This window comes from Equus asinus, chromosome 7, assembly GCF_041296235.1.
Source record: "Equus asinus isolate D_3611 breed Donkey chromosome 7, EquAss-T2T_v2, whole genome shotgun sequence".
NCBI classification, from domain to species: domain Eukaryota; kingdom Metazoa; phylum Chordata; class Mammalia; order Perissodactyla; family Equidae; genus Equus; species Equus asinus.
The window spans coordinates 57,407,709-57,426,854 of NC_091796.1; the positions used below are offsets into that span (position 1 = coordinate 57,407,709).

Here is a 19,146-nt window from a genome sequence, read left to right on the forward strand (position 1 = left end):
TTTACTGCACTCTAGGAATTATTGTTGTATTCTATTTGAACTGGTGGAAATTGTATACATAGCATATGCACTAACTTCTATGAAACCCAGATTTTCAGTTAACCATAATTCTCCATTGTTGAACCATCCTGGATAAACCCTAGTTTGGCAAGATGAGTGGTGTAAGTCATGAGGAATAAGAAAACTACATTTCTTTACCAGAATAGCCTTTTCCTGTTTTGTCTGGGAAAAATTTTTCAGATGAGTGAGAACACAGACCAAGCATGAATTTCCTTGATACCATCATGTTCATGGTTATTATCGTGCCAAGAATGTCTTCAAGCCTTCCTTCTTTTCCTTGCAGATCATGTATGCCCCGCGATCCAGGGACAGGTTTACTGCCCCATCCTTTATCCAGAGGGATCGGTTCAGCCGCTTCCAGCCCACTTACCCCTACGTGCAGCATGAAATTGACCTTCCTCCTACCATCTCCCTGTCAGACGGGGAGGAGCCACCTCCTTACCAGGGGCCCTGTACCCTGCAGCTCCGGGACCCCGAACAGCAGATGGAACTCAACCGAGAATCTGTGAGGGCCCCACCCAACCGAACCATATTTGACAGCGATTTGATAGACATTTCTGTGTACAATGGGGGCCCATGCCCGCCCAGCAGCAATTCGGGCATAAGTGCCAGCACCTGTAGCAGTAACGGGAGGATGGAGGGGCCACCGCCCACATACAGTGAGGTGATGGGCCACTACCCAGGCGCCTCTTTCTTCCATCACCAGCACAGCAACGCACACAGAGGGAGCAGACTGCCGTTTCAGCAGGACAGCCCGGGGAGCACAGTGGTGCCCATCCAGGGCAAAGACAGGAAGCCTGGGAACCTCGTCTGACCCTCCGACGTGTGTTCGAGTTGAGGAGAAAGAAACTGAGGAGGGAGAAGGGCTGCCCTGCCCCTCCGCTCCCGAGCACAACATTGTTCAGTTTTACATGCTACAACTAAGTAAAACCAAATGTGCAAACGTGATCTTTGTTTCTGATTCCTTTCAAGGGAATTGCATGCAAACTAGACTGAAATAATACAAACTTCCGTTTGGTCTGACCGCAAACAGTGTTTTTTTGGGAGCAGGCCTTGGGACGGGGGGTGGTTTTGGCAAAGGGTGGGCAGGGGAACACAGAGAAAGGGATTTGAAGATACCATGAAATAAAACCCACAGAGGTATTTGATTTATTTAATTGTGAAAGGAGACTTTGAAGAGAAAGAGGCCAGAATGGCCCGTTTTATAATTAACTGAATAAAGAAGGAACCGTTATTATATATTATCATGGGGAAGAAGTGGCCAGTTTGCTTTTTCTCCCAAGGTGTGGAACTTTTATTTTGTTTTAAAAATATGATTCACATTTCCTGTTTTGTGTGCCAAGGTATAAAGTGGAGAAGTTAGATGAATGCAAGGAGTTAATTTGTGTTGTGACGATGTGTTTTTAAAAGTTGCACTATCTTAATGTTTAAAATATATATGAGGGAACTGTTTTATGTGAAGTTCTGTATGTTGTCTTCTCACCTGTGGATTATCAGGCCCAAGGAATATCCCGGAGTGTTGTCCACAATCATGCGAGAAAAGGTGTTTGGGGGTGTAACCTAACATATGCTTACTTATGTAAATCAGGAGAGTCATCGGCGTTGCGAGAGTCAAATGTCGGTGCATCACTGAAGCACTGGGAGGCTTTTGGATGGAAGAGAGGAAAGACTAAATTTCAGCCTTTCTGACTTGTTGAGTCACTCTGCTAGTCTTAGGCTGCATACTTTACTAAAAATGAACCCAACACATGCATTTATGTATCCAGTATCATGCAGTACTGCCCTCTTCCTCCAGCAGTGCAGTTTCTTCAGTAATTTAGGTTTTTTCACTGTAGCATGAAATATACCTAGATGCATACATTATTTTATGCAATAAATTGTTTAACATGCACGGTGGTTATTTTGAATCCTGTTGAAATATGTGACTGCTCAGTGCATCCTCACTGTCTCTCCTTCCCCAGATAGTGCAGTTCGGTCTGGACGGCTGGTCAGCGCACGGGCGGCTCTCAGCAGTCGTTCCCCGTGCAGCCCGCCCGCCCAGGTGTGTGAGTGGCACCGGCAGTGGGTTACTTCACACATAGGAAGGCCCTGGAATTGAAGGAGACGAAGTTGCTGAGCATAACAAGCCCCTGAGCTTGACTAGCGCTGGCACGGTGTTCTTGGAGGAAGGCAGTCCTCAGCACTCGCCCAAACTGCTGCGGGAGTCCACTCAGCCTTTGTGATGGTGGCCAGAACTGACGGTCAGTTATAACTCAGTGCAGGGAGCACAGGATAAAAAGCACAACATGCAGTTAAAATGCAACTAGGAAACTAATTTTAAATATTGTTAGTCTTAATATTCCTGATATATACCAACATTCATTCTTATGTAAAATAACTTTCTTCTGCAGAAGCAAGCATCTGGCCTTTATAAGTAGCAGCAGCAGCAGCAAGTTCGACCAGTACCACCCATGGCAGGCCTATCTTAACAGGGTAGCACCGGCCTGTTGTGTGCAGTGAGGTCCCTTCGGCCTCTGCGTGCCAGAGTGGACTGGAGTGATGACTCAGGGACTCTGGTCTCCGCGGTTAATGCCGAATGTGTTCCTGTCTGTGGGTCTCCGAGGCGGTTTCTCTGTGGGTGACTTTGTGCTGTTGGCTGAGAGCTGGAGAGACCATTCTGAACTACAAATCCTGTCCACTGTCCTCTGCTGCTTTCTGCTGCTTTTCTTGGTCAGTAGGTTGCTGGTTTTTGTTTTGAGGATCGGAATCTCCATTAGATTCATCCATTTCACATAGTAACATCCACAGAAATAGTCAAACTCTCAAAAGGAGAGAGAAAAAATGTGGGCGACAGTTGTCACCCATATTTCAGACCTGTTTGGAAGTGTGTACGCTGAGGGTCGCAGTGGGAATTCCGAGACTGGGCCGAGCCCTGGGCGCCTCGACTCGGGACCAGAGATTTCCTTTCCCACCACCCTCGAGCCTCCTGACAGGTAGCTGGTCACCTAGATCACAAGCCTGTGCTTGAGGGAAGCTGGGAATCTCCAGGGTGTGAAGCCTCACCTCACCTTGTCAGGTGAAGATTAGGAAGCGCTTGTCCCAGTCAGGACCCCACTGGTGGTCAGTGTCCCCTCAGACGCAAAATGAGGTTAGCTACTGGTGTCATCATTCCAAATCTTGCCTGCAGTTTTGGTAGTGTGTGAACCCATCCTATGACTCCAGCTCAAAATGGCTTTACAGTAGTCCTTACTTTTCTACCTGCTGCAAGAATAGCTGTGGTCAGAAACTTGTACGTTCCTTAGTCACTTTGCAAGTATATGGACATTTGCAGATGTTCACAGTACTGGCAAAATAATTATTTAATTCAGCTAACTTTAATCTTCCTTCAAAAGAGAGGTTCTTCCATTCAGCCACCCTAGAGAATTGCCCTTTAGGTTAAATAGTTGTTTAAAGACACAGACATATCAAACCATGACTTGAATGGTCTTTGAGGCTCGGCCTTTGTAATGAATTAGTTTATCCAGCCAAGGTCATAAATTGAATTGATAGTCAGTTCCCCTTCAACGCAGAGAAAGGCTGATTTAGATCAGTAGGTCTTTTGAAGGTTGTAGTTACCCTATTCATACTGTGTCCCATGCTGGCCTGGCGTGGAAAGAAAGAGGAATGACTGTGAAGATGCAACTTGTACCGTGGAGCCTAATGTTCAAAAAGCCATTATATGCTTATGGAACCTGAGGGTCCATTTTAGAAACCAGTGATTTAGGCCATCGATGATAGGTTTATTATTTCAGTAGTGGTAAAGGATTGCATTGTTTGAAAGAATAGTTGGTGGGAACTGATACTCCTGGGCATCCTATTGTGACTTTTGTCCATTGTTCCAGGACCTTCCAGGAGTGTGAAATCCAAGGCATACTGAGTCCCCTTTATAGGAACAGTCTGCAGGCATCTGTTTGCTTTTTCAGAAAGTTAGTTTCTTCAGACACTGAAGCAGTCCTTAGTACAAAGGAGATTTTGCTAAACAAATTACACATTTCAAAAGTTCATCTTTTCTTTCTATCTCTGACCAAAACTTAGTATTAAGAAAGCTTGACAAGTATAGCCTCTATCCGTCCACCACATATACACATGGACACATAATGCACAAGACATTTCAAGATGGCAGAGGAGAATATTTGAAATTTACAAAGATTTGTCATGAGGACTAAAATCCACTAATTTTAGCTCAAACTTATGGGAGCAAATACAGGCCAGTAGTAAACTGGGAGGCCTTCTAACACTGGCATAGAAATGTGGTACACAGATGAGAGTTTCTAAATATCTCCAGTTGATCTTCTTCACTTTTAGTTTCATGGGAATGAGAAGCACTCATAAGGCAAGCACTTTTAGAAACTTCTGATCTAGAAGAGTCCATTCAAACCCCTGCCTTCCTCTCAGAACTGGTAGTTGCATCCTGATGGGTGATCCTGCATCTTCCATCCAATTGCTCTTCCCGCTAGGAAGTCTTTAGGAAGAGTCCTGGTGTGGTGCCCTTCAGATGCTGGTCCTTAGCACAGAGACTCACTGGGCCCTGCCCCGCCCCTGAAAAGCATGCTGTTGGCCACTGGAGGCTCCTGCGTCTTCCTGAGCCGCAATGCAGCGGAGCTGTGAGGCTGCTCACCCCTGCAGTTCCGCTGGTCAGCGCCTCACCTCTTGTGTTTGCTGTGCTGGTGCTCACTCCTTCACATTTGCTACTTGGAAGGGCAACATTAACTGCTATTAACTGATATGCCATTCATTTTTTTTTTCTTAAAATTGTCAAAGCTCAGCAACGTATGAAGGAAAAGAAGCTAGCAAGAATACTTGGTTTTTGTTAACTTTTTGATTTTGTCTATGTAACTAAAACTAGAAATACACCAGTGCTTGGCACCGAGCCTTAGTTGGTGACATAATCCCCCAAGCCCACCTCCTCTCTCCCTACCAGTGTCCCATCCCCAGTCTTAGCTGAAGAGCAGGGATGCAGGCTCCCATTCTGCTTACGTTCACCTAGATTCCCACGGCCGTGGCAAATTTAGATAAAATAACACAATTGGGTGACAAGTTGGCAAGTCTCCCCTCCTTAGTGTGAGGAGCACTGTCTCTACCAGGGGCACCCCAGAGTCACAGATTAAGGAGTTTGGCTGTCACCTCAGACCACAAATGTTGGTCTCAGCAGCTTCGTGGCTCACTTAACTCATGTATTCCAACAAGGCCCTGTGGCCAGCTGCCAGAACCCATCTAGGGATCAGAGGAAAGTACTCTCCTGCCGTGCAATATCCTACATTTTCTAGGAATCAAGATTTCAGCTTAAGCTATTTTAATACCCAAAGTGCTGCATCTCTTCCATGGTTCAAGTTTATAATTTACTACCAGGGTTAGATCGTCAGTTGCTCGCTGCTGCTGCTGCTGCTGCTGCTTTCCAGGTTGGCTGCCTTAGAAAGCCAGTGTGTGTGAGTAGGAATGCCTGGCTAAGAAAGTGCTGTCTCCCTCTCATCCTTTTCTTTCCTTCCTCACATGTGGTTTCCGTGCTTGTTTATGTGCAATGTGGTGGGGGTAAAGCTATAGAGAGATTATCACACACTTTACACACATATCACATAGAGCCGTATCATTTCAAAGAGTTCTGCATGTCAGTAGTAGTTAAGCAACCAAGGTGTCGCATATTCTTTCAGCAGATAGAGGCACCAAGTCCCCCCACTGCCACACTCTGTGCCCCCACCTTTGTTGTGCCTCACTTACAATGGTGCTTTTTCAGTTATCTGTCTTCTCTTATGTTTTTATTTGTAAGGTGCTGTATATAACTTGAATATATAATGCACATATCCTACCCAATGGGTAGAACAAAAAATTGTTAATACTGTAGTATAATGTATAGATACCAATTTTAACAGAAATGGCATAGAATTTGTGAATGCCTATGTGCTCTGTCCTCTTTTGTAAGGAAATTTGCAAATGGATGCATACAGATAAAAGTCTATGTAGTTTATTTTCCTATTAAATATCAATATTATAACACAAAGCAAAGAAGTCTGAACAAGCAAGCCACAGTTTATGACCAGCGTCTGTATAGCAATTGAGAGTTACATCTTTGCTGTGAAAACATTTTTAAAAAGTAGTTTAAAAAATCCCACAGCTTTTTGGTTGCCACTAGATGCTTCTTATTTTAATCTGTTTAGGACTGCTCAGTTGGATCAGTGTTATAGTCAGAAAAAAATGTTGAGTTTTCAAATTGCTTTATGAAAAGACATTATCTCATTGTAGAATAATGAAGTCAGCGCCCAGTGAAAAGTAAACATTTTGTTAAAATTGCAAAAATTATGTCCGAGTAAGTGAATCGGCCCGCAGCAGAGGCCTCTGTTCGTGACCATCTGCATCATGAACAGACTCGTTTATGACCATCTGGGTCCCTTTTTCTTTGACAAATGGAAGCTGTGGCGCCAATGAACTAACAGTAGTTTCCAGGGAGAGAATACCTCAGGAAGAACGCACCCACCGAGACTCCATTCTTAGAAAAGACGTTTCGTTATGGGTTACAATTAGCAGAGAACTGGCTATCAGTCAAGGGGAGAATCTTACATCCGTTCCTCTTGGTGTCTCAGTGATCTCGACCCCCCAAAAAACTAGGTTTTGCTGTCACTTAAGGATTACGTCTTTAATTGCACATCATGTCACACCTCTCTTACTCATCTGTTTCCAGCTCAGTTTTTAGTGTCTGATTCTGACTTCTGCATTTATCTTCAAATATTCTAATATTAAAAAAGAAAACCCAAAACAATGTGTTCACTAAGACCGCTGTTGAATCACGGGTGTGGGCCTCAATCAGTGAAAGTTTGCCCGATCCATATTTCCAGTTTATTCTGTCACCAGAGGATATTCTAATAGATTTCATGTTTTTTATTGCTTTGTGGTGTGTTCTGATTTTGAAAATCGCAACAGAATCATACCCTTATCCTCCAGAAAACAAATTACCATTATCCTTAAACTGAAAACACCTCTACAGTGCAACTCTTAATGCTGAATTAACTAAAAGTCAGCCCTTCTTTTATCATCTGTTTTGAAAGGGCCATGAAAAGATAATTATCTTTTGTGTTCTCTGTCCCGCCCCGCCCGCACTGGCTGCTGCGCTGTCCACTGCAGGGGCTCCCTCGAGACTCAGCATTAAGAACCAAGGCTCCTTACTGTCAGAAACAACACTCCCACCCCTCCAGGTTCAATCTCTTGGGAGAACTATTGAGCATGAGGGTCATCAGAGAATGTTCTAGACTCAGAGATACTAAAATTTGTTACCACACCATTGCTTCCTTTCTATAGAACTAATTGAGGCTTAGACTTTACTGTTAATGATACTGGTTCATTTTAATGTGCTTTGTTGGTATATTGCTACTTTTCATTTTATGGCTTTCAAAAATCACATTTTCTGATTGTATACTTGTCTAGTTTAGAGCTGTTTTAAAATATGTACAATACTATTCACAGCATTAGTTCATCTAAATTTTATTATAAAGCAGCCTACTACAGTACAACTGTATTTGAACTTTTCAATAGTTGTTTATATGAGCTACAATAGTCACAAGTCATTTGTCTTTTTTTAACAGGCATTTGTGCTTACTTTTCAACATAATTCCCAGTTATATACAGAAAAGGTTTCCAACTGTTGTGCACCTGCCTCTCTTACTGAGCAATGGTGGTGTAGTGCTTAGACCTACGGTCCTAACTGCAATACTTTTAAAGGAAGATGTCGCTCTAAGTGCTGTTTGTTAGTGATGAAATCAGCTTTTTCTGCTTGTTCTTAATGCTGTGGTCAAACCATAGCATAAAAATCATTAAAAATAATCAGTGATAGACATGTGTCTCCTGGTGTGTGTGTGTTTTTTTTTAACCCTTTCAAAAACAAAGCACGTATGTGGGAAAAAAACTGCAGGTTTTAAAATTCATCTCAAAGAAATGGTTCTTTTGTTTCCCTAACTAACCTTTCCATTCAGCTTTTATTCACTCTGATTTTTCAAAAATCATTACATTCTGCTATAAACAACTCTTGGTCAGATCCTATCATACATCTTTTCTCCACTCTGCATCCCACAGAGAACACACAGGGCCGGCCTCAGCCCTCAGCCCGGGAGCAGCCCTGAAGACTGCCTCACCTGAGCAGAGGCGCCGGAGGAGTCTGTTATCCTCTTTAAGTTTCTGGGTGGCTGTCACAGAAGAACCGAAGCTGACTCAGCCAAAACATGACCAAGATTTCTAACAGGCGATTCAGCATCAGACAGAGGCCCTCAGAGGCAAGGCCCTCGGACCGGAAGTTTTCAGTACATGATAACATAGCAAAAGGACTCAACTTCCTTCACTGAGAGATTAGAATAATGCCATCTCTAAGCTCTAAATAAGCATGTGGGTTCACAGAGGACAGGATTGTGTAGGTACACAACCTTAGGCAATCTACCAAACTACTAGAGTAAGTTTAGCTTGGTTGCAGGAAATACAATCTATTTTTGCATTTTCTATATGTTAGTAATCAACTTTGGAAATTAGAAACTGAAATCTTAAAAATACCATTTAAATAATTGTATGGGACCAAAACTATAATTATAACAGCCATTTTAAATTCTGAATTAATTTCTTTAAGATTATTTTGGGAAGGGGATTAGAAAGCTATAAGGAGTAAAACAGCTATAAGAAAAGGATGTCTTTCCTTTAAAACAGCAAATAGTCACTGATAAACCACACCATGCTCAGGAATAAAGACTCTAATCTCATATTCAGCAGAGAAATATTAAAGAATATTCTCCAAACTGGCTATCCCTGAGTAAAGCTAAGACTAGTGTAAATTGAAATCACAGAGAAAGTTCTGCACAGAAACCAACAGGGGACTCAAGGCTTGAGATTCCTACCTGATGATCAGATTCAGGAAACCCTAGGGTCAGCTTGTCCCAACAGAGCAACAGCACCCCTCCCTCCCCCTCTGCCAGGAGTCTATACCAAGTGTCATCTGGTAGCTGCTGGTGTGGGGTCCCCTGGAAGTAAAGGCGGAGTCAAGGATCCAGATGCAGGTAGCTTATCTGGGAGCTGTTCCCAGAGGTGGAAGCAGGTGAATGAGGGAGGGAGGAGAGGAGACAGTGAATTGCTCGCAATGGTTTCCACTCTAAGCAAAAGGGGCTCAGAAACCACACAGGCTGCACCTTTAAAGGACAGAGGCAGGGATACCCATCTCCACTGTTGAGCGTTGACCTTTGGGATTATCTTCCCAGAGCCGCTCTGACTGTGGACTGAGCAAGCTCTGAAGACTTCAGAAGCCCTGAGGCAGAAAAACACAGACAACCAATGCCTGGAAGCTGCTGATGCACACAGGAACTGTCCATCCCAGCTGGAGCTGAAATGATGGTGGCCAAAAAGCATCAGAGTGGCGCTCCCACGCCTCTGCAAAAGTGCACACCACACTCAAGAGCATCCTGGAAAGTGCCAGGCACTGTCAGCCAGGAGAGCCAGGCAGAGGGACGCCGAGCTCTGGACCCACTGTTTTCCCAGATGGGCTTATGCTCAGTCCCGGTAAGAAAAGGAGCCTAGCACCTCTCTCCTCGACAACGGTCCCCGATTCTGCCCGGGCCTCCTTACGCCCCAGCCTGGGGCTGCAGCAATCCTGCGCTGCACTGCAGTGCTGCCGAAACAGGCCGCTCTGCACCCCAAACCCTCCAGCCTCTGGCTTTCTTTGACCAACTTTTTCTGTCAACCAGCTTGTTTGTGAAAGAGCAGAGCTGCCACCTGCTAAGCTCATCAACTAGGAATCGCCCGCATCAATGCCGTCTCCCTGCACCCTCAGGGGAACATTCAGAAACGCAGGGCAGGCTTCAAAGTTGCTCCAGAATCTTCCAGAGATCCCATACAGTGAGCGCTGGAACAAAAGACTGTATTTCTGACTCTCTGTGATGATACTTGCATACAACAGCTTATAATGAGTCTGTTACTCAGAACATCATAATTAGATTTCTTTCATTATGCTGTAAATGGATTGTAATTAAAATGCACATTTTGAAACAGCAGCCATAAAGTAAAAACTTTGCATTTGCAAAGTTCTTTGTTTTAATGCCATGTTTCTGTCTAGACTTTGGCTTTTGCCCTAATAATGCAAACCTCATTCACCCACTTTACACTCTCACTTTTTAAAAAAATTAGAAGTGCAAAAGCTACAGTTTTAATCATTTGAACATAGCATGGTTGTGACTAAAGTGCAGACTTTCAAACAGCCTCCCCAGTAAGCATTTATGTATATTTACAAACAGTTGTATATAGTAGCTTCTGTGTAACTTGACCTGTTTACAAAGCTATTTGCATTCCTAGAGTTGTACTGTCGCTACTGTCACCAGGCATCTGTAAGCACAAAATGTGTTACAACCCGCACTAGCCAACAAAGGACGCAAGCTCTGAAGCCAAAGCGCACGCATCCTTCTCTCCCGTGGCGGCCGGCAGGCGACCCCACCCCTCACCTCTTCTCCAACCTGAGCTGCTGCCTAAGTGGTGGCTCCGTCTGTCACTCCCGACTTTGGCCTGGGACTCAGGTGATTTGGCCTTTGCCCCGTGTCTCTGAGATTCCCGACTTACCTTAAAGGGCAGCACAGGCTTTCGAGCCTACAGGCCTGAGTGGTTGTCTCTCAGTGTCACCTGTACAGCAGGAACACAGATGGGAACACTGAGGGAGAGAGTGTGCTCGCCACGCAGGGCCCTCAACAAAGGGAGCTGCGACTACTGTGACTTTCATCTTCCAGATTTAATTTTAAAAACATTTTGCCCAATTACTACAGATTTGTACACAGCACTCTGCCCTGGAATGCTGTCTGCACCAGCTGCTGCAGGGTCGTGCCAGCGAAGGACACAGCACTGACATGGTGCTCCAGCAATCAGACCACATCGGGGAGCAGTCAACGCCAGGGACAGATGACACCTCCTCCCCACAGGTTTTAAGTAAACGACGTCTGTTTCTTTCCCCATCATTCTAGAGCGATACAGGTATTTTTGGCTAATGAACCACACTGTGGGGGAGGACGAGTCTTATGGCCTCAGTAATAAAATGTGAAAATCCAAAGGGAAAATAGTTAAAAAAAAAAAAAAAATTTCCCTGCTTGTCACCTCTCCCACCCATTTTTTCCCTTCTCTGGCTTTCCTTCCGTGAAGGGGTTGGGGGGTAGCTAACGTTGCCCTGAGCACTGTCATCAGCTCCCCTCCACTTCCCAGGTTAGGCCTGAAGTAGACCTGGGATGGGCCTCAGGCTCGAGGGGCCGGGCTCTGCACTTAGGCACCTCTGCCTTTTTGCATCCAGAGCCCAGGCCATGTTCCTCGTTTCTCTTTGCTGACATGGGCGCCTTGCTGCCTTCTGGAATACTACCCACAAGCACTCAGCCTTTCACCTTCCCATCAACCTTCTTTAAACCTCAGAGGAAAGCAAGTGTTCTCCGGCTCACTCTGACACATCTTTCACCATCTGCGTGGCTTCCCTCTCAGTGTCTCCACTCAGCACAGCTAAAGTAGAGCCCCGGAGAGGCTGGAAGCTACGAGCCAGGCACCCTCTGCACGCAGACAGAGGGCCACTGCCACGACGGCAGCAATCTGCTGCTCCCCCTCTTGCTGTTCAGCTGTTCCACATGCACGCATGCTGCCCACACCGAGTGGTGAGGGACACAAGGCAAATGCAGCCGGCAAGTTTTAGCCTATTGGGTCCAGAAGAGACAGTCTCCCTGCACAGAGCAAAGGGCCTGGCAGGCTGACACTGAGAACACAGGTTTCTCTACAATACTTCATGATCACAGAGCTGCGCACACGGGTATGAAGAGCCAAGGTATACGGCTGGTCATTTTCATGGGCTTCAGAGGCCAAGCTCTGTCCTTTGGTGAAACCTAATAGTTCTTAATCAGGGATATACTGAACTTCTTAGTGCTAAAACTTTCCACAAATGCCAGCTTCTGATCACTTCAGATGTTTCAATGATTGGCCCCAAGTAAACGGAAAATTCCAACCTGAGCTGGCTCCAAGTATGCCACAAACACAGACTAGACATCATGCCCCCCAGCATGACCTGCACACAGGGGCAAGAGGAAAAAACAAACTCACTTTTTCTTACCAAGAGGGCACTGGGGTATTTCCTGAGGTCAAATCCTCTTTGGATATATGATAGATTAAACATGTACAGATGTATAAAGACTACATCTCATCACCAAAGTTTTGATTACTTGCTCTCAAGTGTGGATTTAGGTGTTTGAAAATAGCTCCTAACTGCATTGCCAAGGTCAACCTAGATAGTCACAAGATGCCAGCACTGAACTGGCCAGCAGCAAACCTTCCCCATCACACAATCTGAGAGGAAAACGAAGCTGGAGCACAAGACACGAATGAACGTTTCCTTTCTGTAACCATCAGTAAGAGACAGAACAGCCGCTCTCTCCCTTTCCAGCCCTCTAAAGAAAGAGATGCAAATGGTAGAGTCTAAAAGAATTAAAGAAAAATTATGAAATTAAAAGCTGAAAGAAGGTGGAAGGCACTAGCAGAAGAAGAGAGGGTAGAAACATTAATAAATAGGCTTTAGCTCAAACACGCAAGGAATTTCAAAAGTCCCAAAGCATGGACCGACCTTATCTCAATGGCTGGCATGAGGAACAATACCCACCTGGAGGCTGAGATCCCAACTTCAGACCCAGCTCTCCTGGGCCTCTTTCTTTCTTCAATGAAAATTATTGGCCTCAACGTTCTAAAGTGACAGACTAAAGGCAAAATTCTATAAAAATTCTCTATAAGCCTGGGGTTTTTGACTCAGAAAACTATTAATTTAAAATGCTTCCAAAATAATGTAGTTATTAAATGGTTTAGACTTCTCAACAAAAGTTGAGGTTTTTGTGGACAAATGTGATAATATTTCCAACTTTTTGGGAAAACTAAGACTTGTCTTTTTTTGCTCAACCAAAAGAAGTGAGAAATGCAAATTACAACCCACCATATCCTGCATCTTCCTCACTAGGGGAATAAAAAGTGCATGCTGATGGAGGACCATGGCGACTGAGCCCGTGACTCTATCTCAGACACGGCTGAGGGCGGCCAGGGCGTGTGTGACGACTTCACACATCTCGCTTTTGGCACCCTTAGCATAAGAGAGGATCAAAGTAGCCACTGTTCTTAGAGAAGTAAAATGACAGTGACAATTAAGTCACCATATAAAGTTGTCCAAAGAAAATACTGACTCAAATTCAATAAAACATATGCTTCAATCATTAGAGAATCCGTCAGTTCTAGCACTTAGAAGCACATAGAAGGTAACAGCTGAAATATTTGTGTGTATAGAGAAAATGCTATGAGTTCTTTAAAAAAAAAAATCTAATTTAGATTTAAGGAGTTAAAACAACTAATTGACATAAGGGAAGATACAGAATTGCCCTTATTTCCTATGTCACGTGCTTAGAGTAACCTTTATGGATTCTCACAATGGAGTAAAAGGTATTTGACGGTCCCACTCTGACTGAGCAAGGGCCACGTGGATCTGCCCCCAGAGATGGAGACGGAGGACTGGCAGGCCACGCCCTGGAAGGTGAGGCTGCTCATGTGCAAGCATGCCTTTTCCTTTCTCACTTGAAAGCGAGTTTTCTAACATTTAAATTGGTCAAAGTTCAAAACAGAAAAAGGAGGACAAAGGGAGGGAGAGGGAAGAAATGTTCTATGCAATCCTCACTTTCAGGAAGAATGGCTGCATGCAGAACATCTTCTCACTATCCTATGAGTTCCGCTCTCATGGACCACGTTGTCCCAGAGAAAACAAAAATGTGGAAATTGCTTTCTCTCTCTCCTTACTCTCCACGAGCACTCTGATCTGCGAAGAAAAGTCCCGTGTTCTGAGGATGACTCTGGGGCTGCTGGTGTACTTCCCCACACTGACTGTCCAATTAAGTCATCAGAATAAAGAATAGTTTTAATGTTAGAATGTTAGATTCTGCCCTGAAGGTTTCTGAAATCAAGATGCATTCTTTCTACTAAGAAGATCATTCTTATTAAAAAAGCCAGATAATTGCCACAAGATAATTATGATCTGTGATTATTACTGTGGGTGACTGTCACTGATGCACAGGGAAGAATACAGCTTGATTTTCAAAGCCTCACCCTGAAGAAGCAAGACAATCAAATGGTTGTTTTGACTGGCTGACATGAACCAACTCGACACAGAAGTCACAAAGGAAAAAGAGAAGGAAAAATATATCCAATTGGTCTGACTCAGCATTTCTCAAATACAAGTTACAAGCTCCAAGTGCAGGAGAAAGATCTTCTAAGAATCAAGGCTAAAACTCACGGCTGAAGATAAATTCTGGGAGGAGTGGGTCACCTAGACCATTCAAGTCTTTAAGGAAGAAGAATGAAGTCTTGACTCTATTGTACCTTCAGGTACATGAGGCAGACTCTTTTGGAATCCCATTTAATACTAACCTGATACTACATAACATACAGATGGACTAATAGAGACCAAACAAAGTTCATATATGCAGAATGAAAAATTACAAGTACCCACCTCTGGTTCTACAGATTTTCTAGTTCAGCTGTTAAATTCCAAGGGGGCAGAGGGGCCCACACCGTGCTATCTGAACACTCGTGTGCTACTTCGGCAGCTAGGCCAGGACGCTTTGATGCCCTGTAGACCACACGGCATGGACAGTCAATTACTTAGTAAGCTTTTAATACTGAAAAATACTTCAAATCAACTTTGGTAACATTTACTCTATTTTAGATTAGGCCTTTCTTATGGGGACTCAATTTTGAAAATCTGAAATAAATGAAGGTCTCCATTTCAAAAACTGAACTGTAGCCAACAGAAGAAATATGTCTACATTACCAAGCAAAGTACTTTTCAGAAAGAATCCTTAAGTAATTCAGAAATGTTTATCTCACAAATAGATTTTATACAAGTGATATCTTTTCAAAATATTAGGAAAGACACATTTTCTGCATCGTTTGCTAAAATAACCTCCTGTCCGCTTCATCACCATCTTCTACAGTGGCCTTGTTTACAGTGATTGAACTGGTTAAGAAATCCTGAAAACGGACTGAACCCCGTGCAAAGAAGAAAGGAAAAACTAGATGTGTAATGCACAACTTGTTTCTTTTCCTCAAATACCTCTTCTACTCAAACTGTTAAGATTTTTAAGATTTCTGGAATTATCTTCTAAAATTATTGAAATAAGATAGCCAATAGCTCCATTTCATCCTGGAGCATAAAAGACCATAGTACTACCTTTCATTTGTAAATAAATGGGGGCAGATTCTATAACAACGAATAAACTGAGGATTATATTTGAAGGCATAATTTTATTATTTTCACTAGGCGGAGGAAGATAATCTCAAAATATGCATTCTTTTCCTCCTTTGTTGAAATCTGTAAACAGCAATCTCTTGTATGCAAAAGGTTGTTTCAGTAAAAGACATTTTTTGGTACTTTTTTAAAAAGGTTGGTTTTGCTATTATTCTTGAATAATCTAAGTCTCTTACCTAATCTATCTTTAATTGTTAATTTCCTGAGTAAACCCTTTTCATCCATTTCATATAGGTTAAATCTCAGTCACAGCTGCCCCTTCACCCTGTCAACACATCTTACTGAAATGCAGACCTGCAATGAGACGTGGGCTGCCTGCCCCACGGCCCACAGAAGTTACGGGTGAATCAATCCAAAGCATAAGGTTTACTGTAAATGAAACAGTTTATTATATATAGCAAACTGTATTTACTATATATACATCTCTTGATAATTTAACTTGATACACATTAAAATATTCTGTTAGCCTGCTATTAATTTTCCAAATAATATATTATAGATGTCCTCTTTTAAGCTATTTGCAGCTTGCCTTAAGGACCAGGTTAGCAATACGCTAGGCAACAGCATTTGACATGATAGAAATGTTCCTGATGCCAAATAAAGACAAAAGAAACTTCTCACATCTTCAGAGAATTTTTTACTAGAGAATTTCAAAGCACTCATCAGCATCTCACTTTCCATAACTGGTAACACAACACAATTATGAAACTGAATGGCAACAAAACTCAAAGGGACTGAACAAACGGCAGATACTCAGGAAAAGCAAATCTTAGTCTCAGGATTATTAGTACTTCTAAGAACTCACAATTTATCCCCATTGGAAAATATGCTCTGTGCAATATGAAAAGTAAAAGGAAACTGTTTTAGAAGAAAGAGTTCCACATAACACAAGATTTTACAACACAGGCATACTCTCAAGTTGGTCAAAAAAAAGAAATTAACAAGAAATTTATTAATATCTTGGCATTTAATATCTGCAAAAATGTGAATTATTTAATAAGCTAAAACATGCAAGATGTTTTAGATTTGAGAATGTGCTGTCAACTTGAAATCACACTGTGATTTCAACTCTGTATCAGGAGACAAACCATTCTGCCCGATAAAGACTGCATGTGGCACAGCAGCAGCTGTCACCTCCCTGCTCTGCCCCACATCCAAAAAGACAAGATTCTACCCAGTGTTACAATGTAATGACTAGACGTGTAGCAGACGTAGCAATCGTAAACATTTTTTCCCTTTAAAGTAGTCTCTAAATTTGACCAAACTAAGTATTCAATAGAAAAGTCCTGCAGAACTGTTGCTGGCAGACCCTCTGACATTCTCCTGCTTTATCAGATCACTCGCAAGAACGACAACCTAGAAAGAGTCCATTGTCTCTTCTGAACACCTATTCAGGGTTAGAATTGAAGTCAAAGCAATTAGAGCCAAAGGAAACAAGGCACACACATCCTTAACACACCCACACAATCACGGCAACTTTCGTACCCAACAGTGGCTGAATTTCATGGCAAGCAGATAATTTAAGATAGCTTTGCTATAGAAAAAGTTCAAGTAAAACACTCAAGCAAGGATGTTTCAATATAAGGGAAAAAGCAGCAGCTACAATTTAAAAATTTACTCCACAAGGAAATCAACATTAACTGTGGAAGGAAGACCTTGGGAATCAGCTCCCTGACAGCCTGATGCCATTTTCCATCCTCCCAAACCTGGGTCTGCTTGAGAACCACAAGCCTGAGTCACTGCTCAAGAATGTCTGACTTCAACAACAAATTTAAGGTATAATGATTTTCACTTTTCCTCTGAAAGATTAGTTGAAGAGGCCATAAATGATTCACAGTAGAGTTTTATATTCTAAGTGAAAAGGTACTATAGCCATATATATTTGCTTTAAAAATCTTGATTATGACAAGCTTCAGGTAAAAATCATTTTTAAAGGGTCAATTTTTTCATTTACATATAACCAATACATCTTGTTTACACTTTTTTCAGCTTTCTTCATATAAAGTCTCTATTTTAACTGGTACGTAATTGTTTTTTCTCGTAAGACTTAAATATCCTCTTATTCACAGGTAGTTTTGATGATCAGTTTGTCTCCACAGTGAGAACTGAATATAGTTAAAACCTCAGTGAATAACGTAAAGATGAAGACCCTCCTGTGGGCCACCTCAGTTACTCAAGGTGTCAACGGCCTCATCTGCATAAATTAGAGCTGCAACAAAGCACAGTACGATTCTGCTTCTCCCGACCCTGAGTAAGAGCGCTGACTCGTAAAGCATAACTACTGCCTAATGCTGCTATTGATGTGAAATTCTCATACTGGGTTCATTTTTTCTTTTCAAAAAACACTGATTTTTCTAGTGATATTTAATGTTAAAAAGGTATCTTAGTTCTTTAACCCTCAGAGAACTGGTATATTTAGGCAACTAACCAAAAAATAATCAGGAGCCATGTATCTTTGTCCACAGTCTCCGAAGGGTTAGAGTGCAGGAACTGTCTATAACCTGTTATACAAGGCACCCTATTCCACTTTTTTCTTAAAAGAAACTTTTTCTTTGGTTTCTTGTAATTTTTCAGTGAGTCTATCCTTCGTTTCTTCCATTTTCTCTGTGAGAAGCTCCTTTGTCTCTTCCATCCTGTCCTGTAGATAGTCCTTAACAGGAGGCGGTGTCGACATGTAGCCACGACTGCGCAAATACTTCACAGTGAAGGAGGTTCCTCCCAAAGTCACCGTATACCGGGCAGGGGTTGCGATCTGAAGAAAACAGCAGAGGGAGATCAACACCTGATAAGAACTATTGGCTCAAGCAGAAATGATTTGAAATTAAAATTCTTGGTAATAACCAAATAGTACAAATTACTTTACTGCTTCACAAGGCTAATATAGTTACATCCCGTATGGTTTTCCTGTCTAACAAGGGATGCTTCCTCTGTGAACTCATCTTATAAATATCTGTCACTCAGACACTGACCCAGGATTACAGAATATTTGCAGTTGTGGCACTGAAGTCTGTAACCAAGTGTGTCACCTTGACGAGGCAGGTTCACCAGGAAATCGGAACAAGGGGTCACGACCACTACCAACAACAAAGGCACACGTTTCCATTCCTTAAAAACGCTGCTGACCTGCAGCCATTGTATACCCAGAGCTGAACTGGAAACAAAGCACTTCAAATGGTGAGAGGCAAGCATGGGCCAAGTGGTTATTCTTCACTGAATTTAGTTTCACTTCCAAATCTCATTCCTTTGTCTTTTCCAGGCTTTATGCCACTTTCTCATTACAATCCACCCTGGGTCCAGAATCCCAACCAGCAACGTCTATGAGGCCAAAAAGTGGTAAAACTGTACAAGGTTGCAGATTTGCACAGGTTTAACTCTTACCAGAGATTTAGGGACCAAACTAAATAGCAGATGAACTGGTACAAAGAGAATCTAAAAGCAGAGAGAGGCTGCATCACATTCTGAGGCTTTTGTTTTAAAATTCAGTCATAACTGTAGGTGTGCCATGCACCAAAAACCCTTTGAAAGAGCTGCCTGTGCTCTCAATCTCCAATTGCCCTCCTCATTTTCTCCTGAATTTATCAAACCAAGTTTTCAGCAGCGCCACGCCGCCCCCACCGCCCACTCTTCACAAAAACTGCTTTCCTCACAGTCGCCGTGGAAGCCCCTGAGCCAACAGAACCATCTGAGTCCGCTTTTTCTGCTCCTCGGAGGGGAGCGCTTCCTTGGCTTGGCCACCAGACCCCACCTCCCTGGTTTCCTTCTGT

The 19,146-nt window shown here is 42.9% G+C and overlaps 2 protein-coding genes across 46 annotated transcripts in view; one reads left to right on the plus strand and one right to left on the minus strand.

The window, feature by feature from the left end:
* Positions 1 to 7,902, plus strand: part of LDLRAD4 (low density lipoprotein receptor class A domain containing 4) — a 428,527-nt gene extending 420,625 nt beyond the window's left edge. For all 44 annotated transcript variants that reach the window (XM_070513506.1, XM_070513504.1, XM_070513524.1 and 41 more), the window contains one exon: positions 344 to 7,902. In XM_070513506.1, coding sequence (XP_070369607.1) covers positions 344 to 874 — 531 coding nt within the window. In that variant the 3' untranslated portion in view covers positions 875 to 7,902. The remainder of the gene's footprint in view (positions 1 to 343) is intronic.
* Positions 7,903 to 16,002: 8,100 nt separating this feature from the next.
* Positions 16,003 to 19,146, minus strand: part of FAM210A (family with sequence similarity 210 member A) — a 30,395-nt gene continuing 27,251 nt past the window's right edge. For both annotated transcript variants that reach the window (XM_014837315.3, XM_014837317.3), the window contains exon 4: positions 16,003 to 18,134. In XM_014837315.3, coding sequence (XP_014692801.1) covers positions 17,901 to 18,134 — 234 coding nt within the window. In that variant the 3' untranslated portion in view covers positions 16,003 to 17,900. The remainder of the gene's footprint in view (positions 18,135 to 19,146) is intronic.